At 42.5% G+C, this 25,345-nt stretch overlaps 2 protein-coding genes across 2 annotated transcripts in view; one reads left to right on the forward strand and one right to left on the reverse strand.

Annotated features, from left to right (window-relative positions):
* The window catches only part of CNN3 (calponin 3), a 35,784-nt gene extending 25,172 nt beyond the window's left edge, over positions 1–10,612 (forward strand). Inside the window, exons 3-7 of the mRNA XM_069737693.1 lie at positions 877–943; positions 1,042–1,179; positions 4,538–4,654; positions 7,988–8,134; positions 8,307–10,612. Coding sequence (XP_069593794.1) covers positions 877–943; positions 1,042–1,179; positions 4,538–4,654; positions 7,988–8,134; positions 8,307–8,654 — 817 coding nt within the window. The 3' untranslated portion in view covers positions 8,655–10,612. The remainder of the gene's footprint in view (positions 1–876; positions 944–1,041; positions 1,180–4,537; positions 4,655–7,987; positions 8,135–8,306) is intronic.
* Positions 10,613–15,313: 4,701 nt separating this feature from the next.
* Positions 15,314–25,345, reverse strand: part of SLC44A3 (solute carrier family 44 member 3) — a 90,212-nt gene continuing 80,180 nt past the window's right edge. The window contains exons 14-16 of the mRNA XM_069737694.1: positions 21,716–21,853; positions 21,148–21,384; positions 15,314–17,631 (exon numbers count right to left, since the gene is read on the reverse strand). Coding sequence (XP_069593795.1) covers positions 17,527–17,631; positions 21,148–21,384; positions 21,716–21,853 — 480 coding nt within the window. The 3' untranslated portion in view covers positions 15,314–17,526. The remainder of the gene's footprint in view (positions 17,632–21,147; positions 21,385–21,715; positions 21,854–25,345) is intronic.

Genomic DNA, 25,345 nt, shown 5'->3' on the forward strand with positions numbered 1-25,345 from the left:
AAGGTGGGAGACTTGGCTACCTCGCTAACAGTAGCACTGCTGGTGACGGCAGAAGGTGGGAGACTTGGCTACCTCGCTAACAGTAGCACTGCTGGTGACGGCAGAAGGTGGGAGCCTTGGCTACCTCGCTAACAGTAGCACTGCTGGTGACTGCAGAAGGTGGGAGACTTGGCTACCTCGCTAACAGTAGCACTGCTGGTGACTGCAGAAGGTGGGAGACTTGGCTACCTCTCTAACAGTAGCACTGCTGGTGACTGCAGAAGGTGGGAGACTTGGCTACCTCGCTAACAGTAGCACTGAGAGACAGAGAGGTGCTGTCCACCTTACATATTGCTTATCTGATTATAATACTGGAAAAAGAATTGGTGGAAGCTAATAGTAAGTGTGGAAGTGTGTCATGCTGCAGACCCCATTACGCAGTGGTTGTCCTGTCCATGGGTCAGATTGGCTAATTCGTGACGTTCTCTACCCCAGAAATCTCTCTTGGTCCCTTGGACTCCAGTGGAGCGAGATTTCTCGTAGGGCACGAAGGGGCTCGACACTCGTCAGACGCTCCAGATTCCTGCACCTCCTCGTAAAGCGGGAGCGTCTGACTCCAGCACGCCCCTCTTCAAGACCCACATGGCCAACGCCGATCTTGCTGAATCTGGCCCAATACTTGCAGATTTTTAAAAAATCTTGTAAAACACTGCACATTTTCCGCAACTAATCCTTGCAGGAAAAATATACAACAAAACAGCAACACAGCCTTACTTACCGTAACTCTTCATTAAATGATGATTGTACGGTTTCGTCATTGGACACTGGACGACCCCGGTAATGTCGGTGTATTCGCGGCTCGGCCTCTCTGTAAACTGTTCTTCCTCCCTCCTACAGCCTCATTAATAAGCTGAACCCAGGAGCAGTGAAGAAAATTAATGAAGCCAAAATAAACTGGCACAAGGTAAGCGTGGACCCCCCACGTCTCCCGCCGACCCGCATACTGTACGGGGGCTGTATATGGGAGGTTGGAGGCTTATTGCCTGATCTGCTTTTCTGCAGCTGGAGAACATCGGAAACTTCATCAAAGCCATACAGGATTATGGGATGAAGCCACATGACATCTTCGAAGCTAACGACCTCTTTGAGAATGGAAACATGACCCAGGTTCAGATCTCCCTGGTAGCCCTCGCTGGTCTGGTGAGTTCATGGATCTGTTCTAGTGACCGCTATATGGAATATAATCTACCATGCAGTGACTATATATAATTAATGTTATGCCACATAATACAGATCCCTGTGAAGGGTCCCTTGTGCTGTAAAAGAGGTTCTGCAGCATCTTCGATGTGTACTCTGAGGTTCAGCAGCAGCTGAGGCTGTCACTTTAGTCTTGTAGTGTTTTGTCCTTATTATATAACTGATGGGAGTATGTTTCCTCCTTGGATCTGCTCCCAGTGTGTACACAGGACTCGCACAGCTTGGTTCCCTTAGGCCTATTTATTGCTGGCGTGCACGTGATTTCCTTGTGTCCTGCGGACTGTGCACTGTGGACAACCCACATGTCCAGACCAAGAATCGCCATTACTTGTACCTGTTGGTATAGAGTGAAGTGTAGGGAGACGGTCCTTGAAATGGGAAAGGCAGCTTCAAGGTGAAAATCTGCGCCATGGCTGTAGACCTGTGGATTTTTTGTACAGAATCTATATAATTTCAGCCACTTCGATGGTACAGTAATATGCTGTGGCTTTTCCACCCACAAATCCACAGTGGAAAGCCCCCAGCACATTCACTAGGGGTCAACATACCATAAAAAGAAACATGGGAACTGCTCAAATAGCAACTACATAAAGCTATAATTGCCATGGCACATTTCAGCCTGAGAAGCTTTATTATTAGTGATGAGCGAGTATACTCGTTGCTCGGGTGATTTCCAAGTATTTGTTAGTGTTCAGAGATTCAGTTTTCATCGCCTCAGCTGAATGATTGATTTACAGCTACTAGCCAGCTTGAATACATGTGGGGATTCCCTAGCAACCAGGCAACCCCCACATGTACTCAGCCTGGCTACTAGCTGTAAATCATTCAGCTGAGGCGATGAAAACTAAATCTCCGAACACTAACAAATACTCGGAGACCACCCGAGCATGCTCGGGAAAACCCGAGCAAGGAGTACACTCGCTCGTCACTATTTATTATTATTATTATTATTATTATTATTATTATTATTATTTCATATGCTTTGGCAAATTCACGGAATACCACCAGAATGTAAAAGTTTGGGCACCACTAGTCAAAATTGCTTAACTGTTCACAATAAGAGTAATTTTGACCAGGGGTGCCCAAACTTTTACATTCTCAGTAACATTCTGGTGTTACAGCTTTATGTAGTCATTTTCTTACATTTTAAAATGTAAAAAAAGGAAAATAGACTAATCCAAAAGTTTGGGCATCCTGTATGGTTAGTACCTAGTAGCACCCCTTTTTGAAAGTATCACAGCTTGTAAATGCTTCTTGTAGCCAGACAAGAGACTTTTTCAATTCTTGTTTGAGGGATTTTCATCCATTCTTCCTTGGAGAATTCTTCCAGTTCTGTGAGATTCTTGGGTCATCTTGCATCCTCTGCTATTTTGAGGTCTAAACACAGATTTTCCATGATGTTCAGATCAGGGGACTGTGAGGGCCATTGTAAAACCTTCAGCTTGTGCCTTTGCGGTAGTGGCTTTTGACATGTTTTTAGGCTCATTATTAGTGACGCGTGAATGTGTTCAAATATGTTGAGTCTCTGTAGCTGCATGTTTTCCTGCTGTTAGGCAATCCCCGCATGTGTTGTGGCTGTCTAACAACCTCGAATTATGCAGCTGCAGGGACTCGCAAACATATTATTTGAGCACATTCACTCATTACTAATCATTATCCTTTTGTAGAAGCCATCCTAGTTTCAACTTCCACGCTTTTACAGATGGTGTTATGTTTCCATCAGGAATTTGTTGAATTTTCATTGAATCCATTCTTTCCTCTACCCATGAAATATTCCCCGTGCCATTGGCTGCAACACAACCCCAAAGCATGGTTGATTTCACCCCCAAGCTTAATAGGTGGCAAGATTTTCTTTAAATTCTGTGCCCGTTTTTCTCCACACATGCCTTTTGATCATTGTGGCCAAATAGTTGTACTTTAACCTCATCTGCCCACAGGACTTGTTTCCAAAATGCATCAGACTTGTTTAGATGTTCATTTGCATACTGCTGACACTGAATTTTATGGTGAGGACGCAGGAGAGGTTTTCTTCATATGACTCTTCCATGAAGGCCATATTTGTGCAGTTGTCTCTGAACAGTAGAACAATGTACCACATCTCTAGCTTCTGTTAAATCTTTCTGAAGGTCTTTTGCAGTCAAGCAGATGTTCTGATTTGCCTCTCTAGCAATCCTACGACCAGCTCACTGAAAATTTGCTTGGTCTTCTAGACCTGATGTTGACCTCCATTATTCATGTTAACTGCCATTTTGAACTGAGGAAAGGACAACTTGAAAACACTTGGCTAGCTCCCTACATCCTTCTCCTCCTTTGTGGGCCTCCACCATTTTCATTTTCCGAGTGCTAGGCAGCTGCTTAGAAGAATCCATGGCTGCTGTTTTTTGGCACAAGGTTAGAGGAAGCTGGGAAATTTTGCATCATTTATCCTTTTCTAATGATGATGGTGAACAAGCCATAACCCTAATGGGCTAATTAAGATCTGAAACTTTGGTCAAAGTTATCTGACCACACAAATCTCCAAGGGTGTCTGAACTTTTGCCTCAGCCCGTTTTCCATTGTGTAGTTTTTAAAATGTAAAAAACAACTATAATCCATCTATCAAAAAGAAAGAGATAGAAACTGAAATGGATGTCGTGCCCCCCAGGCAAATAGCAAACCTTCAATATAGTAGAAAAAAATGGAGACAGCCCCCCCAATTGTAGAGGTGAAAAAATTGCTATTAGCCCACAAAGGCTCCAAATGTGAACCTTTCTCAAGTGAGAGTCTCACACTTGGAGCCGAAATGTCGCTATTAAATAACATTTTTTCACCTCTACAAGCTGGAGTGCGGTCTTTTTTTTTTTTTTTTATATATATATGATGGCATGGGATAGAGGAGAAAAAAAAGAACATTCACAAGTGTCTCGCCTAATTTTACACAATGAAATAGATTTTACCCTGAGACTCGTGTTAGATTGGCTGTATAATTTTGATATTAAGAGGAGTCCAAGTGACTTCAGCCTGACTGACAGCTGCAGCTTGTACTGAGCAGTGTGAGATTTCAGCAGCAGCAGGGAAGACACTGAGGAACTGTCGATCTGGCTTGGTGGGCTTACAAAAAACGATGATGAAACCATTCTGACATGGATTTTCATAGTAATTACACCGTCCTCAACGGGTCTACCAGATCTCCTTAATAATGTTTGCGTTTTATATTGTGAAGTCTGGTGATAGATTCACTTTAAAATACACCGAATTTGTTACATGTTGGTTTTTATTTATTTTTTGTCTGATAAAGTCACAATTTTTTTTATTTTTCTAGGCCAAAACAAAAGGCTTCCACACCACCGTAGACATTGGAGTCAAGTATGCAGAGAAGCAGAGGAGACAGTTTGACGACGATAAGCTAAAGGCTGGGCAGAGCGTCATCGGCTTACAGGTAAGGCTGTGCGGAGCGCGTCGCTGCCTTGTCTGACACGGGATTGCTCACTCCGCTGTCTAACCAGACACTTTGTGTGAGTAATGGCCTCTCTGACGGCTGAAAGTGTTTCCTTGTGAACTTCCCTTCACCTCCTTTACTGCCGCTGATACATGTCATGTGCGGCTGCAGATCGGTCAAACATTCAAGCCATCTAATAATGCTACAGTAAATAACGTGAATGATAAGTTGCCATAGAAAACAAGACCACTTTTTGTTTTTTTTTTTAATATATATCCCTATCTTTGATAGCATAAAAAGAAATTTCCCTGTCTTATTGGGATATCTCTTCTCAAGGCTTTCCCCCAAAGCAAGAATGGTTTAGCATAATAAAGATTTTGTTGAAGGGGCTATTGGGTCCTGCAGCCCATTATCTGCACAGTCTGAGCCGCCAGAATCAATGCACTGCTGAAAGGAGTCCTGAAAAAGCATTAGTAAGGGTTTGTTTGGTTTTTGTGGTTGCTTTTTAGTTAATCACATTGCACTGAGTTTCGGGCTTCAATCTCCATTAAATTTCAGTCATCCCTGTTAGATTGTAGTGTAACCAAGGATTTTGATTTTTCTTTTGTGGGAGTGCCTCTCATAGTAATACAGGCTCAACCTGTGTGTATCCATTTGCTGCTGTCCTTCATTTATAACAGCACAGCTTCTATCCTGCACTCATTTCCTCATCATGTCCTGTTCATAAGAAGAAACATTGGGCTAAAAGAATCCTCTGACAATCAGACCTCTTGCTTTGCACTGATGAGGGGCAATCGTTCCGAAACACTTGCCTAGTTTGGCTTTTATCCAAAGTCATATGACAAGGCTCATTAAAGGGTTGATACTTTTATTTATTTTTTATTTCTTTTAGGATTGCTTCTTCTCATCAGTGTCACTAGAGTTCAAGTTATCTCTGAGGAGACCATTTGAATTTTTAATTTCCCATAGAAGCATTTCATGGCCTGTAAATCTCTTTACGTCAGTTTTGTACTCTCCACAAGGAGAGACGTTCCCGAGACACTACATGTACTTTTTCTTGCCCTCACTGGATATCTATGTACAGTGGGGCAAAAAAGTATTTAGTCAGTCAGCAATAGTGCAAGTTCCAACACTTAAAAAGATGAGAGGCGTCTGTAATTTACATCATAGGTAGACCTCAACTATGGGAGACAAACTGAGAAAAAAAAATCCAGAAAATCAGTCTGTTTTTTTTTTAACATTTTATTTGCATATTATGGTGGAAAATAAGTATTTGGTCAGAAACAAAATTTCATCTCAATACTTTGTAATATATCCTTTGTTGGCAATGACAGAGGTCAAACGTTTTCTGTAAGTCTTCACAAGGTTGCCACACACTGTTGGTATGTTGGCCCATTCCTCCATGCAGATCTCCTCTAGAGCAGTGATGTTTTTGGCTTTTCGCTTGGCAACACGGACTTTCAACTCCCTCCAAAGGTTTTCTATAGGGTTGAGATCTGGAGACTGGCTAGGCCACTCCAGGACCTTGAAATGCTTCTTACGAAGCCACTCCTTCATTGCCCTGGCGGTGTGCTTTGGATCATTGTCATGTTGAAAGACCCAGCCACGTTTCATCTTCAATGCCCTTGCTGATGGAAGGAGGTTTGCACTCAAAATCTCACGATACATGGCCCCATTCATTCTTTCATGTACCCGGATCAGTCGTCCTGGCCCCTTTGCAGAGAAACAGCCCCAAAGCATGATGTTTCCACCACCATGCTTTACAGTAGGTATGGTGTTTGATGGATGCAACTCAGTATTCTTTTTCCTCCAAACACGACAAGTTGTGTTTCTACCAAACAGTTCCAGTTTGGTTTCATCAGACCATAGGACATTCTCCCAAAACTCCTCTGGATCATCCAAATGCTCTCTAGCAAACTTCAGACGGGCCCGGACATGTACTGGCTTAAGCAGTGGGACACGTCTGGCACTGCAGGATCTGAGTCCATGGTGGTGTAGTGTGTTACTTATGGTCGGCCTTGTTACATTGGTCCCAGCTCTCTGCAGTTCATTCACTAGGTCCCCCCGCATGGTTCTGGGATTTTTGCTCACCGTTCTTGTGATCATTCTGACCCCACGGGGTGGGATTTTGCGTGGAGCCCCAGATCGAGGGAGATTATCAGTGGTCTTGTATGTCTTCCATTTTCTAATTATTGCTCCCACTGTTGATTTCTTCACTCCAAGCTGGTTGGCTATTGCAGATTCAGTCTTCCCAGCCTGGTGCAGGGCTACAATTTTGTTTCTGGTGTCCTTTGACAGCTCTTTGGTCTTCACCATAGTGGAGTTTGGAGTCAAACTGTTTGAGGGTGTGCACAGGTGTCTTTTTATACTGATCACAAGGTCAAACAGGAGCCATTACTACAGGTAATGAGTGGAGGAAAGAGGAGACTCTTAAAGAAGAAGTTACAGGTCTGTGAGAGCCAGAAATCTTGATTGTTTGTTTCTGACCAAATACTTATTTTCCACCATAATATGCAAATAAAATGTTAAAAAAACAGACAATGTGATTTTCTGGATTTTTTTTTTCTCAGTTTGTCTCCCATAGTTGAGGTCTACCTATGATGTAAATTACAGACGCCTCTCATCTTTTTAAGTGGTGGAACTTGCACTATTGCTGACTGACTAAATACTTTTTTGCCCCACTGTACATCCCCCTCCCCTCTACCCCAAGCTGTAGGTCTTGAACAGTGAGCGTAGTGAAAGGTGAGCAAAGAGCCATCCGAACAGACCAGGAGCCCTGTGTGACTTGTATCAGTTTTGCAGATCACTTGGCTAGATGGAGAAGGTCCAGACTCTACAGGAGCAAATTGATACAGATTTTTAACTTTGCAAATAGGAAGTAAATGAACATTACAAGTCCTTTTAAAAGGGTTGTCCACGTTCAAGAACATGAACCTCACACTGTGTAAAATAATAAATTTGGCAGCTACTCTTCTTCCCTGGGTCCGGCGCCGCCTCCCAGACGCAGCTTCGGCTGCTGTGCTGACTACAGTGGTGATGCCACTGAGGTTGGCTGCACGCAGCGTTGAGCCTAGCGTTTAATAACCAGGTTTATTTTAATGGATTGAGTTCCTGATACACCGGTCATATAGGGTGTACTAGTCATTATCCTCAGCCATGCACTCTTCATAAGTGCTGGGAGTTTCTCCTTGTTTTGCTCCTTGTCTTGTTCCTTTGTAGCTTAGAATTACTAGGAAACCATAATCACATTTTCACTGTCTATTAGGAACCGCTACATAATCTATATGAATATAAATACTGCTTGTAGCCTCATCCTAATAATTTTGCTTGCAGATGGGAACCAACAAATGTGCAAGTCAAGCGGGTATGACCGCCTACGGCACCAGGAGACATCTGTACGACCCAAAGATGCAGACTGACAAACCATTCGATCAGACAACTATAAGCTTACAGATGGGGACAAACAAGGGGGCCAGCCAGGTAAACGGCTCAAATCAGTTTTATTAAAAAGTATATTTACATGTCGGGGCGGGGTAATGTTCATCTGTGATATATGCAATCATCCCCCGCCCCATAGACTGATGCCAAGGCCATAGAGATGGTGTTGGTCCGCTGAAAGGCGAGGACATTAACTGTTCGTTCTTGTTATCAGGCCGGCATGCTTGCACCAGGAACAAGAAGAGATATCTATGATCAGAAGGGAATTCTGCAACCAATGGACAACTCCACAATTTCATTACAAATGGGCACCAATAAAGTGGCATCTCAGAAAGGGATGAGTGTGTATGGCCTTGGGCGGCAAGTATACGACCCCAAATACTGCGCTGCCCCCACAGAACCCATCATTCACAATGGCAGCCAGGGAACAGGAACGAACGGATCAGAAATCAGCGACAGCGACTACCAGGCAGAGTACCCCGATGAATACCCAGGGGAGTACCCAGATGATTATCCTAGAGATTATCATGGCCAGTACAGTGACCAGGGCATAGATTATTAGAGATTAGTCTACTCAGTATTAGTTCCTTATTTTATTCAATGAAGACCAAGCTAGCCTTGTGTAATTTTATCTGTCTTCCCTAAAACACTACTATGCTTTAATATGGAAAGAAAATTTTGCCTTATGTACATTCCTTTTTTTTTTTTCCGTTTTGCCTTTTGTATCCCTAGTTGCCTTCTAGTGCTGAGACTGAGGTTGTTCTGCAGCGTTTCTAAGAAGTGTGTATGAAGTGAAGGATTACTGTGAATAATGAAGGGAGATGTTGTGCTATATCAGGACTATGCATCTTACATGGTGGGGTGTATGTGCGGATCACACTCTTCTACAGCACTACACTGTTTTTTAAATGGCTATTAATTCACCAGAATACCAATGGTTGAGATTAAATTTTTACCCCTTTTTAAAAGTTTTGGATATTATATATATATATATATTTTCTTTTTTTTTGGTCTAATATGAATGTGGAGCCATCGTCTATATGTAGAAGGTGGCTAGTTGGGCGCAAAGTCCTGATTGTGTTGTGGGCCATTCATTAGATTTCATTCTTTCAATTCTGGCCATTGCCTTTATGTAAAGCTGGAGAGTAGCGACAAATTCAGAATGCATTCCTGTTTTATATATTCTTGGGCACCACTTAAATGGAAAGTTCTGTCAACTTTACTATAACATGAGAGCAGATTGCCATGTGGTTTGTGGAAAAGGATTCAGAATTACGTCAAAGCTCTGAACTTTGTCCTGAGTAGTCCAGTGGGCGGTGCCATCTGTGTGGACTGCCTACTGGACTCCTACGCACAGTGCTGATTTCAAATTCTACCAAATCGCTTCCTAAAAAAAAAAACCTCCATCTGTTCAGCTCAAGTAGGCTGCCTACGGAACGACATGTACGACTTCAGTGCTTGTGATAAAACAAGGAGGGAGGCAACCTCTAGTCATAGCTTTTGTTTAGGAGCGGGGCCACCCCCATAATCATGCACCATAGAATTGAAGCTTGTATATATGTATATTTTGAATCTTGCATATTTTACCAGAAGCGGCTTATCTGTCAATCCTGTCCCCATAACGTAGGCCCCATTGCAAAGATTCCACTTTAGTTTCCAAAACTGCACTGGGAAAATTCAAGCTGCATTAATTGGTTAATATGGACAATGTTGGGATTGGGTTAAGGCTCCATGAGAACGCTCTAGATCCAGACCTTTTTTCTTTGTTTTCCCACATTGATTCTCGATTTTATTCTGGATATACTGGAAGGATCCTCACTGCTGATTTAATACAATAATATTTCTATTCAGTATCTGGATTTTTCACAACAGTGACAAGAACACATTAATATAATAGATTCCTATTTATACAGACGTGCTGGTCGGGGGCAGCGTTCAGGCTTCTCGCCCCATAGTAACAGCTAATGCAGGAATGATGTGGCCAAGTGCCAATGATTGTCCACAAAAAGGCCACCTTCACACCGAGGACTCAGTATTTCACACTGAATGGCGGGCATGGGACGGGCATCTCGCCCTTCACTTCCTGTGCACACACATTCCACAATGTAGATGGAAATTCATGTTCCAGCTTGGCGGTGCGCATGATTGAAGGCTATGGCAGGTGAGGGACCACATTCTCGGCAATGCAGAACATAATGCCCTCCTTGATGCTGCTGTGCCAGAGTTGGCAAGAAAATCCTGCGCTTTCTTAATCTGCTCTGCAATGCTTAACTTGTCATTGAAGGGAGAGTTTCCAAGAGTCTAGGACCGTGCAGATGTCTTAATGTTGCCACGGCTCGGAAGTCGTCTTGGCATAAAGGATTACATGACAGTGCATTTACATTTTGTCTGTGCCATATTGTACCCATGTAGATGTGCTTTGTTTCTTTTATGTGTATTTATTGTCACGTTTCTCAGCATAAACTGATCCCAATGTATTTTTTATAAATAAATTTTGATATTTTTTTTCCCTGAAAACTACACTTGCTCTGGTCTTTTCATTTGTGCTTTTTTTTTTTTAACTAGAAGATATCACTTTGGTGCCATGTTTCCAAGAGACAGTTTCTGGTACACTTCTCCTTAGGCCCCATTTCAGTATTTGTAAGCCAAAACCAGGACGTGGTGACGTGTTTATTATACTTTTCCTCTGATTGCTCTACTCCTAGTTTTGGCTTACACATACTGACTGTGTGAACATGGCATTAGTTAGGTCATATAATCACATGATCATCCCTGCGACGTACATGACATTTCGTTCTCTAAATGGGGTCATAAGCTCAGTCAATAGAGGTTCCTGTATGATGCAACTGCATGGACTGTACCACTGAAGTTCTCCACATGCATAGTGATGATGCCTGCACAGTGCCGTCAGTTGTAATGGTGGAGACAGGGGCGTAACTACCACGGTTGCGGCAGTCACCACTGCGACCGGGCCCATGGGGTGTCAGGGGCCCGGCAGGTCAGAGGCACGCCGACACCAACAAAAAGTTAATCTGTAGCCATGCAGGAGATTCCTCCCGCACGGCAACAGACAGACCTGCCCTCCACCTGACCTGTCGGCCGCACACATCAGCTCTGCAGCCGACACCTGAACTGTTAGAAAGGAAGAGCTGAAGGACCTGTGGTGACATCATCATAGGTCCTTCACCATTTATCAGCTCCGCCTCCTGATCACATGACTGATGTCACCACAGGTCCTTCAGCTCTCAGCAGCAGCTCAATCCTGGTTGTGTGCAGCTTGTGCTCTCTGGTATCGGCCAGCAACAGATTTCCGTTGAGTTGTGGAGTCAGATGGGGCAGAATGTGGAGACTAGCTATAACTAGTAGTGGTGAGCGAATACACTCGTTACTCATGATTTCCTGAGCACGCTCGGGTGTCCTCCCGAGTACTCTGATTGTTTTCATTGCCGCAACTGAATGATTTACATCTGTTAGCCAGCATAAGTACATGTGGGGGTTGCCTGGTTGCTAGGGAATCCCCACATGTACTGATGCTGGCTAACAGATGTAAATTCAGCTGCTGCAAGGAAAACTAAATTTCCGAGCACTAAAAAATACTCGGAGGTCACCCGAGCGTGCTCAGGAAATCTCAAGTAACGAGTATATTCGCTCATCACTAATAACTAGTTATGTATCTGAGAGAGATAGTGGGGTGAAATGCTGTTATTTACCTAGAAAGACTGTCAAGCTTCAGAATCGTTTCTGCCCTTGTGATTGATACTTCCTCAGTTGATTATTTGCCACTCAGACATTGATAAGCTGCACTTTTACTATATTTAACGTGGCTTTTGTACATCACTTCCCCATAGGGCTGTGATGTGTTTTAGGCATTATGCACCTCAGATGACAAGTGTCAAACATTCCCTAATGTAGAAACCAGAGGCACTGCTGAAGTTTTAAGGTTTCTGATGTGCCCAAAAATGGTCAACAAGTGTTTTTACCACAAATTGGCATGGCTTATAAATTATATCATTGTTTTTTATTTTTTGGTTAGCAAACAAAACCACATGGATGTTTAGAAGAAAACGAAAGGGTGATTCGTGCACATCCATCCAGTTTGGATTTTAGAAATCCGCAGGTAAGTCACTGTTTTACCTGCGGATTTACCGCGGTTTTTGTGCGGATTCCTATTGAGGAGCAGGTGTAAACCGCAGCGGAATCTGCACAAAAAATTGACATGCTGTAGAATGTAAACCGCTGCTTTTCCACGCGGTTTTTTTCCGCCGCATGGGCACAGCATTTTCTGTTTCCCATAGGTTTACATTATACTATAAACTCATGGGAAACTGCTGCAGACCAGCAGCAAAATCAGCAACGTGTGCACATAGCCTAAAAGGTTTTTCTTTTGTTGCAGGCCAGATTGGGGGCTTATACAACATTCTATAATGCTGTATATATCAGGGCAGAAAGGTGGTGGCCTTACCTTGCATGGGACAAACCTGGTGACAGGCTCCCTTTTAAGGCCAACTTCACACAGCTGTAATATACGATCTGTGCCACAATCTCTGCAGCAGGTCTGCCACCAGTGAGGCAGGCAGTTCAGGAGACCCACTTGTCAGCCTTGGGCTCTGCCCTCTGAGCCAAACATTACAGCATTGAGAACCCAGCCTAAAGCTAGGTCATCAATATCAAATGCCCAACATCCCTTTAACAATCGTTGGACGTTTGCATTGTCTCTACCCTCATTGTACTAAGTATAATATCGCTAGCCCCAGAGAGACTATGCACTGGTATTGCTGGCATTTAGGACTTTGATCAGGAGCTTCGGCTCAGTAAAGGTTCAGAGACCAGGCAGAGTTGTTCTACTGTATGGATTTTCTGATCGGCTGGCCTTGGATGGTAATGAATTAGTTTCTGGTATGTCAGGAATGCTCCTGCATAAATACAGCCACTTTACAGAAAAATAAACCTACCTCCATTTATAACCATGGGCCATGGTGTTTGCCAGGTTTCCTTTAGGATTCTTGCTGATGGACAATCTGTTCCTCATGAACAATGTCCGGGCCGTGCAGTGTTTACCTGGGGGCTGCAGGGTACACGGTTAATGCACTGGCGGTCAAGACACATCGGCTTAGTGAGGGCAGAGAGCACTTCAGAGCAGAAGATGGACAAATAGTTAAGGCTTGGGCTATACCTAAGCAGGTTGGAGCAAGGGAGGTTTTTTCTTTTTGCCCATTTTAGAAATCAAAGCAGTTTTGTAGAGAGAATTCAACCTACTCGAAGGGTAATCCCAAAATGTTAAATGAAACACTTCTACAGGTATACAGAGAACTTGCCCCACTAAAAAAAAAACAAAAAAAAACCTGTAGTATATAGATTTTGGGTTACTTTAGTTGGCCTACTATACTTATTTTGTATGCAAAGGTCATCTTGATTGACAGCACAAGGTCCTTTATTGCAGGCACTCATTGCTGGCTCCTGTCTGCAGTGCAGAGCGGCTGCCATAGACTGCAACCGCTGAGTGCGACTGTAGTGTCCATGCAGAGCTGCCGATTGTCAGAGCAGGATATGATAGTGAGCACAGCCGCAGTGTATGCTGTCAGGATACAGCGATGCTTGGTACACAGATTGAGGGCGAAAGTCTATACGGAGCCCTTTGCCAAAACCCATAAGCATACTCTACATACCTGCATAAGTGGTTTAGTTAGCGTTTTTGGGAGTGACAGATATTTTTTTTGTTTTTTTGTTTAGGAGTGGCGAACCTCCAGCCACAGGCCGTTTGCAGCCCCCAGTGTCCAATGATGCAGAATCCCAGGGCCCCTTTTAGTGCTCCTCAGACTGCGAGTACACACAGTGTCCAGTACAGAGCGCTGCGACGCATGTACTGAAGACTGACGTACCTTGGAGTCAGCACGTTCTACGTCACTGTCCCAACGGCAGCTCAAGTCCCTCCCGTGATGTATACATGATGGGGGCATATATACACGTCCCCAGGTCCTCCCATGATGTATATGCCCCCAGCAATTTATTTTCAAAATTCATCAAAGAGTTGACTCCAGACCAACACAAACCTGGAAAAGCAGTTGCGACTAGTATCATCCATACCACCTAAGGGTATGTGCACACGATGCAGATTTTGCTGCGGATCCGCAGCAGTTTCCCATGAGTTTACAGTACAATGTAAACCAATGCGAAACGAAATCCGCAGTGCACATGCTGTGGAAGAAACCGTGGGGAACAGCAGCATTTTATTTTCAGCAGCATGTCAATTCTTTGTGCGGAATCCACAGTGTTTTTGCATCTGCTCCAATAGAAAACTGCAGATGTAAAACTGCAGCGGAATCCGCAATAGAAAACGCGATAAATCCGCAGGAAAAACCGCAGAGGAGCTTTCTACGTGTGCACATACCCTAACATCACACGTCTCCCCCAAGAGAAGCAGCTTCAGTAATCTCATTAGGGGCGAGTTAATTTGTTAACCAAATATAGCAGAATAAATGTCAAATTAATTTCATACAGCCCCCGAAAGATGGTATAAATATCCAAATGGCCTCTGGCAGAAAAAAAAAAAAGGTTCCCCTGCATTACTACATATGGTCTTCCAAAAGTGAATACAGGGAAGACGAGGAATTTCAACCCTTTTTTTTTTTTATATACAAATGTAATCTCCAAGGCATACTATTAATATACTCTATATACTAACATTAGCTGGAGAGGGTCATGCCGTAACGTTTACACAATAACTTTTCCGCAGGAGCTACATGCATTTTGATTTCCATGGATATGACCGTGCTCACCCTGTGCAGCAAAAATGTAGTAACTAAAGGTAGAGATCTGTGCCTGGTAAGCAATGAAGACGACATGGCACTAGCCTGAGGCGGCGGTTCCTTCAATAAGCGGATGGTCAGGGGTGCAGATAGATGAACCCCTCTCCACTGTAACTGATGGCATGTGTCCTAAGCGCACAATCAGTCGTATAAACGGAGATCGGAACGCAATGCTTGGACGGGCCGGTGGCTCTCCATACTGGAGCATAACAGCTTCATGTATTTCTATGCAGCGGTCACGCTCGGGTACAGAGAGCATTGTGTTCCGATTTTGCTCAGATTTATACGGCTGCCTGATTGCGCTCTTAGGCTAGGCCATTAACTTTACAATCCCAGATAACTCTTATCATAGCCAGAACTATAAAACCTATTCATGTTTCAAATAAGGAGCTAAAAAAACAAGCAGACAAACCCAGACCTGTACAAAATAGAATTTAATTCAGATTTGATAAATTGGCAGTCTATGTATAACATATCTTGTAACGTAGAAGAATTCCAATTCCTCATTATACAGTTATCGGACGCACACAGGAAAGGTTTGATATCTGCAGGACTGTGAAGAAGTTCAGGGTGGTGGTCATAATGGGCCAGACAAGACATTAGCATTCACATGTTTTTATCGATAAAGGTCATAACACTACTAATGGGCCATGCATTGCTGCAAACCTAAAAGAATTATTAAAACGAGTTGCCACATCTTAAACAAGAAAAAAATTGCTAAGTATTTGTAAAGACTGGCAACTTCACAATTTATCCTATTTAAAATCCCTCTGTTCTTGAAAAATGTTTTTAAGTCTATCTGTGATGTTCATTCATCCAAAGAAGGAGCACAGCGCTTACAAGCCCCTTCTGATAGAGCTTGTACACACTGTTGGGAATATGGCCAGATCTGGTCACCATTAGTGACTCCTCCAATGCTGCCTGTGAATACAGGACAGGAGAACGCACACTTCGGACCAGCAGCTTAGGCGCGCCTGGTCTAAAATCATCAGGAATGAGCTGTCTCTGGCCACCAGGAATCTGGCTGGCAGATCAGGGGTGCACTTCTGAAGAATGACGATTAATAAACCCTTTTAATACATGTACAGCAGAGGGACAAAATTCGCTAAAAAAAAAAAAACCTGTTAAACACATACATAACATGGGTCTACAACTAATAAGGTCGGCCATGTGGCTCATACCCTTGGATAATTCTACAAAAGGAGCTACAATCACTACTAAATAGTACAAGCGTTAGTAAAGAAGAAATGGCTCCTGAACACTCCATAGAAAGGCAAACAATATATCCACAAAACCTTAAAAAACAAATAGGAATAGAGTGAAGACCACATGGTTTATGCAAAAAAAAAAAAAAGCAATACATCTGAACAAAGTTGGTGGAGACATGTACACCCTAGTGACACACTCCCTTCCACTTGGGTTTTTAAGGTTTCATGGATATATATTTTTGCTTTTATGTTGAGTGTCCAGAAGTCACGATTTATTCTTTACTTTTTATATGCACTATTCATGCGGTGCGGGATTCTGGTGTGTGACAGCAAGTATGTGATTTGCATGTATGCTAATTAGACGTGCACAGCCTCGCTCAGTACCAGGCTGGACATGTCTAGTTGGAATGTGGCCGGAAGGATGCAAATCGTATCCTTGAGTTTACATGACCACCCGCCATGACCCATCCTGACAGTGTACGCTTACAGGTCTGCAGTCAGAGTGACATTGAGTGACCATAAACCCTGACTGTCCCCCTACAGATTATGTCAGAGAGAAGTATCCGGCTATTGGAATTTCAAAAATACTTTTTTTTTCCTTCAGGGAGATAACCAGCTACCAGAGGAGTGTGACGTGTCTCAGTGAGCTGCCATGTGCTGTGCGCTTAAAACACATATGTGAATAAGGCCTAACGGAAGCCTCTAATCTGTTCATGGCTCCCGGGAGATAATTTCAGGGATTCATAGTCTCACAATATATGAAGATTAGTGATGAGCGAGTGTACTCGTTGCTCGGGTGATCTCCGAGTATTTATGACTGCTCAGAGATACAGTTTTCATCAGGCAGCTGAATGATTTACAGCTACTAGACAGCTTGAACACGTGGAGATTCCCTAGCAACCAGGTAACCCCCACATGTACTCAGGCTGGCTAGTAGCTGTAAATCATTCAGCTGCAGTGATGAAAACTAAATCTCTGAACACTAAAAAATACTCGGAGACCACCTGAGCAACGAGTATATGCATTCATCACTAATGAAGATATTACATAACCATCATTTCAATATCATCTTATGTGGTTGCAGAGGGGAGATTATAAAAAAAAATAAAATACTTTGTAAAAAAAAAAGTGAGTTGTTACAGAGTGTGTGTTCTCCTGTAAGAGAATACATGTGCTGTCCCCATATTGCACCCTATGTAGGTGCCATACCCCGGGAGCTCAGAAATGCTGGACACAGGTCTCCCGTCTCTGCTCTGTTCTTAGGAACGGAAAGCAAATTAAAGTGTTGTGGATTGCCGTCATGTTATGGAAATCCATTACTACCTTGAACCGGTAACTTCTGTCTCGGAGCCGCTCAGTTTGTGCTTTTTGCTCTCAGACAAGTCTGTTATGACCTTGGATAATCTAGCATGGGCCATGTTTAGTCTGCTCTCGCAATTGGACGTAGTTCTGTGCCGTCCTCCCCGTTTTGCACTGGTCGGTTTTTTAACATCTCAGGATCACGGTTGCTTTGATTAATTAATTTCTGTAAGATAGAAACATGACATAACTGTATATCGAATAGAGCGATAAAATGGGGAGAAGGAAAAAAAAAAACGAATTAAAGGGACATTCCTATATTACACATGCCGTGGATCTATCACATGTCTCATAGGTGGGGATTCTACATCTGCGTTAAGAGAATATACATATGTGGCAGATTTGCTATAGATATTTTGTGACAAAAAACGGTGTTTGCAGCCTATAAAGGATTTGACCCTTCATCAGGAGTATATTCTAACCTCTGGATTAAGGATCCCCAGCATGCACCGTGGCATCCTCCAACCTCCATGGCATTGTGTGTGCATAAAGATTAAGAAGAATTCCGGTCATTATATAACTGTATTCAGCATTTTCACCAGTTTTCCCCTCTGTATGCTCTGTCTTTTTATTTTTTAAGTTGTCTCTGAGCTAGTGGAGACTGGCTACTATGAGTCCTCCCATACATAGGGCACACAGAGACATAAGAGGTTCTTCCTCTCCTGTTTCTACATATACACAAGCAGCATGGAGGACATTGTAAGTACTGAGCAGTGTAGTCTGTACTATTGATATATGCAAAGTTTGTTTTAATCGACAGTGACCACTTAAATAAATCCGTGTAAACTGGGGCGTTCCGTGTAACCCAGCGTAGATGCTTTGCACAAAGTCACTTTAGTACAGATGAAACAGACCGTGCACTGAGAAGTACTGTAGCCATGACTATAATGCTCCTTGGCATCTTCTGATAACTAATAATTAGACGGGTGCAGTGGTTTGGCGTTGACTATTCGATGACTGAGGTGTATCCATTTCAGCTCCTGTGTTACACTGGGAACGTGATAGCAGGAACTCATCCCTAAATGAATTTCTGAAGTATGTTCGATCCATACATAAACATGAGATGAATAATGGCAGCCTTCACATGAACAAATAAGACAATTAACTTCAGTTTCTTCTCAGAGGTTCTCATGACATCGTATTCTGGCTTCAGGGAGTTCAGTGGAGCAAAGTCACCATCAACATCAATGTCTAGGGGCTACCTGGACAGATTAGTGGATGTACTGAGTATATATGCAAGCAGATTGCTATAGATGGTGACTTGGACCCATAGAAGGCATTCATGAGAAGGATGACCAAAGAACATCCAGAAGCAGTGGTTGCTATGAGAGCCAAGAAATGAAGACACTTGGAATCAAAGTGACAGTAATAACCCATCTCAACATAAAACCATAGTGTCTGATAATACTGTTAAAATAGGAAGGACTAACTGCACAGTCCGTGATAGTCTAACTAGCACATTACCTGATACTAGTACTTGCTTCAAGGTTTGGCACCCATGCCTATCATAAGTTGTCACATCTCTCTTGGTCACCTATCGTTAAGGTTCCCACACTAAGAAACGGCGGCTAAGCTGTCTATATCAGTGGGCTCAGCCGACCATCTAATATGTAGGGTGGACGACTCTCTCGGAAAGAGGATGCTGGGAGAGAAGAATGTAGCATATCCTATATCGGATTGCCTATCTTATTGTTCTTGACTAGATAAGCCACCGCTAGAGGAGTCTGGAAAAGGCTCTAACAGCGATAATAGGCAGAGCAAGGACTCTTCTGCATGGAAGAGTCGGGACAGATTTTGCCTGAATCATTGAACGGCTGACCGCTATCTATTGTGTATGGGGAGTCTTTAGGATAAATCAATATTAGATTGGTCCTAAGCGCTGAACACCCACCAGTTACCAGCTCTGGCTGTATGGAAACAGTTTACTAAGAGGAGGAGCACAGCAATGCCACACTTTCCAATGGCTATTGATGACAGCTTTACACCCAACTTGACACTATGAAATATCTTCACTGGGTAGTCACCTGGAATGGTTTTCCAACAGCCTTAAAGAAGTTCCCACAGTTGCGATCACTTGTTGACTGCTTTGTCCAACTCATTCCAAACCATTTCAATCGAGTTGAGGTCAGGTGATCATGTAGGTCAGTGTTCCCCAACTCCGGTCCTCAAGAGCCACCAACAGGTCATGTTTTGAGGATTTCCTTAGTATTGCACAGGTTATTGAATGCTTGCCTGTCCAATTATCACCTGTGCAATACTAAGGGAATCCTGAAAACATGACCTGTTGGTGGCTCTTGAGGACCGGAGTTGGAGAAACACTGATGTAGGTGATGCAGCACTCCATCCTTACCCTTCTTGGTCACTTTGACCCAAACACATTTCCAGGCTATTTTCTGTTGCAACACAAATGATGGAAAGCCAGATGGGATGGCATGTCACTGCAGAATGCTGTGGTAGTCATGCTGGGCCAGTGTGCCTTGAATTTGGAATGAATTACCAGCAGTGGCACCAGCAACAGCACCCTCACACCTACTCCTCCATACTTCATGATGGGCACTACACGCGTAGAAACCACCCACTAACCTTTTCCATCCCTCAAAAAATACATTGTGGTTGGTACCAAAAATCTTACATTTTAATTCATTAGAACCCCAGAAGAGATGTCCACAGATTGCTGCAATTCGACCATAAAGTCTTGTTTCTCAAAGTTTACTCTGGATAATTGATATGTCTTAAACTTGATATCTGTGCATCATTTATGAGGGCTACTATGTGAGGAGCTGTCAAGTCAATTTGCAGTTTATAAGTTTGATGAACGTATCCCTCTACAGCAGAGATAAATTCTTGGTTTTCCTATTCTGGGGAGGTGGGTCCATATGGGAGCCAGTTTAATCATGGGGATTGCTTTTATAACTGCACTTGAGAATACCTTCAAGGTTCTAGCAATTTTCTGGACTGATTAACCTTCATGACTTAAATTAATGATGGACTCTCCTTTCTCTTTGCTGAATTGATTTGTTCTTGCTATGCTCAAGCTTATAAAAAACAAATAGAAAGTGCTCCGTGTGTGGATTAGCAGATAATATTAGGTTACTACAACTCACCTGGTGTTAACATGATTAATCCTCCATGGCTGCAGATATCAGGTATTAGCCAGATGAAGGAGCTGAACCGGCTCAATAACGCATAGCTTCAGAAAATTTTACTACGAAAATAAAACTCTCCCTACATTCTTGGCAGTGCTTTTGGAAGCCCATTATTTAACTTATATTTTTATACTCCAGATTATGACAGTTTTGGAATAGGGCTCAGCACTGTATGGAGCTGTGTACCAACACTGCCTCTACAAAACACACCCGATGGTCGCAAACACTTTCTGAAGGCCAGTGATTCCTAAAGGGAACTCTTGTAGAGGCATACCTCTTCATTGGAAACCGTTCCAGGTGACTACCCTGATGAAGCTTGAAACCCAATGTGATGTAAAGTTGCCATTAGAATAAAGGGATATTTTGAGGAATCTAGAGTTTGACACAAATTTGTTTCACGAAGGTTTCTTTACTCCTTGTTTCCATGTGTGTTCCTTCCTGGCTTGCAGACTTCAGTCTGAATCTAAAATGTGCACATTCCAATAAGAACAAGGAAAACCATTACATGGATAGGTATCTACATCTAAGACACTCACCATGAGATCTTGATCCATAAAATATGGTTTCTCAGATGAGCCATCGTTGGTCTCCATGTCTATTGCATAACAAAGGAGTAAACTATGTACAACTGTCTCAAACAGAGACAAGAAGTTGTGGGCAACCAAATAGGCAAAGAAGGCAACCAAGAGCAATGGTATGACCCACACGTGTAGTTCACGATGATAGTTGAAAGCCATTAGTCCTCCGAACACAGTGAAGCACACAACAAAAACCTAAAGGAAGAGTAACATTGGGTCAGGCACGACTGAGGAAACAGATGTCCATGTTTATACATGATGATAACAGGTATTGTATTAGGAATATTTATTACGTTCATCCACCATTGTCAAACATCATGGAAATTGTGAGGTGTATTCTTCTGTTCCATCATAGGAATTAAATCATTGCTAAATTGCCCTCAAAACCTGAAACTTAAATCAGTTTACATTAAAGTGGTTATCCAGCCGTACAGAATAATTTTTTTTCTAAAAAAAACTCGTAAAATAAGAAAAGGTGCAAATGTTCTATTCTTTTTATCTGCTTAAAAAACGTATTATAAATTACCTTTCCTAGAAAAATAAGGAACACCCCAGATGATTTCAGTAATGCAACAGAAGGGGGGCTCTTCTCCATGAGAGCGAAGGCTTCCTTTGCAGATGTGCATAGTGACGTTCCATTAATTATCGTCGCCGTGTAAGCATTCTAGAAGTGGGAGAGATCAAGAGGGATTTGATTTGAAATTTTCTCAACAGGGAATATAAACATAGCCGATCTGTTTGGGTAACCCCAGCCTGGGTCCCCGGAGTGCCATGGTAATAAAACACTGGGGTTCCAGTATTAACCCTCTTCTAGCTCAAGCTCCAGATTCTCAGTTTTACCAATTTAATATGTGTTATATTATGGGAGATCTGATAACAGACCTTCTATAATGCATGCCGAGGAAGGGTTGGCTTCCTGCTGCTAATAAAGACCTAATAGTTGATCCACATAAAGATGGTGGAAACTCCTCCTATTGTTTCCAGACAGTAATATACATTATAAAAAAAAAAAAAAAAATCCCCACATATAACAACTATTTAAAAAAAAAAAATCTACTTACCCTTTTCTACAGGATCCTACATATTAGGGCCCAGCAAAGCCACACTCCGAGCTCTACGTCATTCCTGATTGCTAATGGGATTCTAATCAGAGAACCCAACTCAATGTCATCCAAACGCTCAAATAAAAAATTTGAAAACGAGTTGACTTCATGAACCAAATCCAACTTAACATAAGAAAAAAGGGTACGTTCCCACACAGCGTAAACGCTGCATTATTTCTGTACGTTTCCATAGGAGCCCGCATTAAAATACCCAGTAGCACTGCTTATATCACATTTTTGTTGTTTTCTCGGCTCCCTTTTCCCTTTATGCATTTTTTTGTGCAGAGATGCTACAATTTCACTTTGAACCCTCCCCCCCACACACACAAAAAAAGGTAAAAGATGAATTTTGCAATGTCTTTATAGAACAGTGGGAATTCATTTTCAGAAAAACACATCCATTTTGCTTAAATTGTAAAATGCAGAGTTTCCGCACAAAGAAAAAAAAAGTGTTTTTACTACAGTGGAGAAAATAAGTATTTGACACACTACTGATTTTGCAAGTTTTCCCACCTACAAGGAATGGAGAGGTCTGTAATTTTTATCGTAGCTACACTTAAACTGTGAGAAACAGATTCTAAAACTAGAAACCAGAAATGTCATTGTGTGATTTTTACATAATTAATTTGCATTTCATTGCATGAAATAAGTATTTGATGCCATAGAAAAACAGAAAATATTTGGTACAAAAACCTTTGTTGGAAATTACAGAGGTCAGACGTTTCCGTTAGTTCTTGACCAGGTTTCCACACACTGCAGCAGGAATTTTGGCCCACTCCTCCATGCAGATCTTCTCAGAATCTTTCAGGTTTCGGGGCTGTCGCTGGGCAATATTGAGTTTCAGCTCCCTCCAAAGATTTTCTATTGGGTTCAGGTTTAGAGACTGGGTAGACTCCAGGACCTTGAAATGCTTCTTACGAAGTCACTCTTTGGTTGCCCTGGTTGTGTGTTTCGGGTCATGGTCATGATGGAAGACCCTACTACAACCCATCTTCAATGCTCTTACTCAGGGAAGGCGAGATCTTGCATGGAGCCCCAAACCGAGGAAGATTGACAGTCATCTTGTTTCTTCCATTTTCTAATAATTGTGCCAACAGTTATTGTCTGCTCACCAAGCTGCTTGCCTATTGTCCTGTAGTCCATCCCAGCCATGTGCAGGTCTACAATTTTGGAGTGTGATTGAGTGTGTGGACGGGTGTCTTGGATACAGGTAACGAGTTCAAGCAGGTGCAATTAGTACAGGTAATGAGTGCAGAGTAGGAGGCTTCTTAAAGAAAAACTACCAGGTCTGCGAGAGCCAGAATTCTTGCTGGTTGGTCGGTGATCAAATACTTACGTCATGCAATTTAATTATGTAAAAATCATACAATGTGATTTTCTGTTGTATTATTTTTAGATTCTGTCTCTCACAGTTGAAGTGAAAGCCAGCCAGTGACTGTTTCAGATAGCTAGTCTAAAGGCAGGTACCCAAGGCCAGGTTCACATGACCACATTTTCGGTCCAAGTGCTATCAATGCAAAACTAGACAGCACGCGAACCAAAATTAATCAGTGGGGCGGTGCAGACGAGTGGAGCGGGGCCATAGAAAAACCACTAGGGTCCGGCCTCTGTCAGCATTTGTGCTGCAATAAAACAGGCAGCATTGATTGATGACGCCCGTGATTCAGGCAGCATGAATCACCTATCACATTCCCTTTAAGTCCTGCACTGTGGTAATAAATCTGTTTATTTCTGTCTGGAATAGAATGCATCCAACTTAGGTCAATACAAGGACATGGGAAAAATGTGTAATATTAATTCTCTGTACTGACCGCATGTGGTTTTATTTGTTTACAGCCAATGAAAATTTTTACTGGTTATGATGGAAATGTGTTTTTGATGGTCACAGTTTTTAAATGTCTGGGAAAACATTGTAATAACAGAATGATCAAAAGTCAGTCATAATATATTAACTAATAGAAATGTGAAGGAGCAGAAATTTTATTGCGGACGTACGTAAAAGTCAAAAGTGAAAGAAAAACGGATAAAAGAAAAAAAAACATGTTTACATTTATCAAAGGAAAGCTAAATGTAGTGAAGAGTATAACAAATTAGAATGCCTCCCACGGGATACTCTTCTCCTTTGCTTCTATTCTATATTGAATCATAATCAAAACTGTAAAAAAAAAAATCTGACTATAGACAACTAGCTGCAGCAGGATCCTCCCCCCACTGTTCTGTCTGCAATCCAAACAGGGGGATGCCCCATTCCAGAACTATGCCAGGCTCCAGTCGCCTGCCAGCCAAACATGGAAGTAATCAGGAGGAAATTAATATATTTTATTTGTAAAAGACCATTTGTCAGTCTGCAGAGCTTTCTGATATATTCACTATTGGACTGCAAAGAGTCCATATACTATTCTGGCCCAGGGGCCTCTTCTGTCTGTGTCCACCACTGGAGTAATGTGTATCTGCATAGTCAACATTCCTTACCATGACACACGCACAGGTTATATCATCCATGGTAAGACGACTGAAAACGAACAGTAAAAGTAATCTCCCCCGTCCCCTGGCCCTCTGTAGGGTCTCACCTTGTCAGTCCAACACAGACCTACTGAGAACAGGTTAAACAAATAATTGGATCTCCAAACACCGGGCTTCACATCACAGAGGAGCGATTGGTGCATTACTGTTGGCCAAAAGTCCTGTTTACAGAGACTAGAAGAAGCCTTCTCTGATTCCTTATATAATAAATCTGCACAAGTGCATTTACCAGGAGAAAGAACAACACCTGGGGTATGATGGCCGGCGGTGTTACAATGGCTGACTGTTCCCAGGAATACGAGAACCTGTGTAAATATGCCGCCGTGTGATAATCTCTATAAGCAGCAAAGGAACCGGCGCATGAACTTCACATCACTCCTCTGTGGGCCAATGTAATATAGTATTTGTCCCAGACAAAATCACTACCACTAGAAAGTGCAATTCCTGCCCTTTCCTGAAATTATTCTTCATAACCATTCATCCGACACTATATAGTCCGGACACCATTTTCCCTTTCCTCCGATAGAAAT

Source organism: Ranitomeya imitator, chromosome 8 (genome assembly GCF_032444005.1).
Source record: "Ranitomeya imitator isolate aRanImi1 chromosome 8, aRanImi1.pri, whole genome shotgun sequence".
NCBI lineage: Eukaryota > Metazoa > Chordata > Amphibia > Anura > Dendrobatidae > Ranitomeya > Ranitomeya imitator.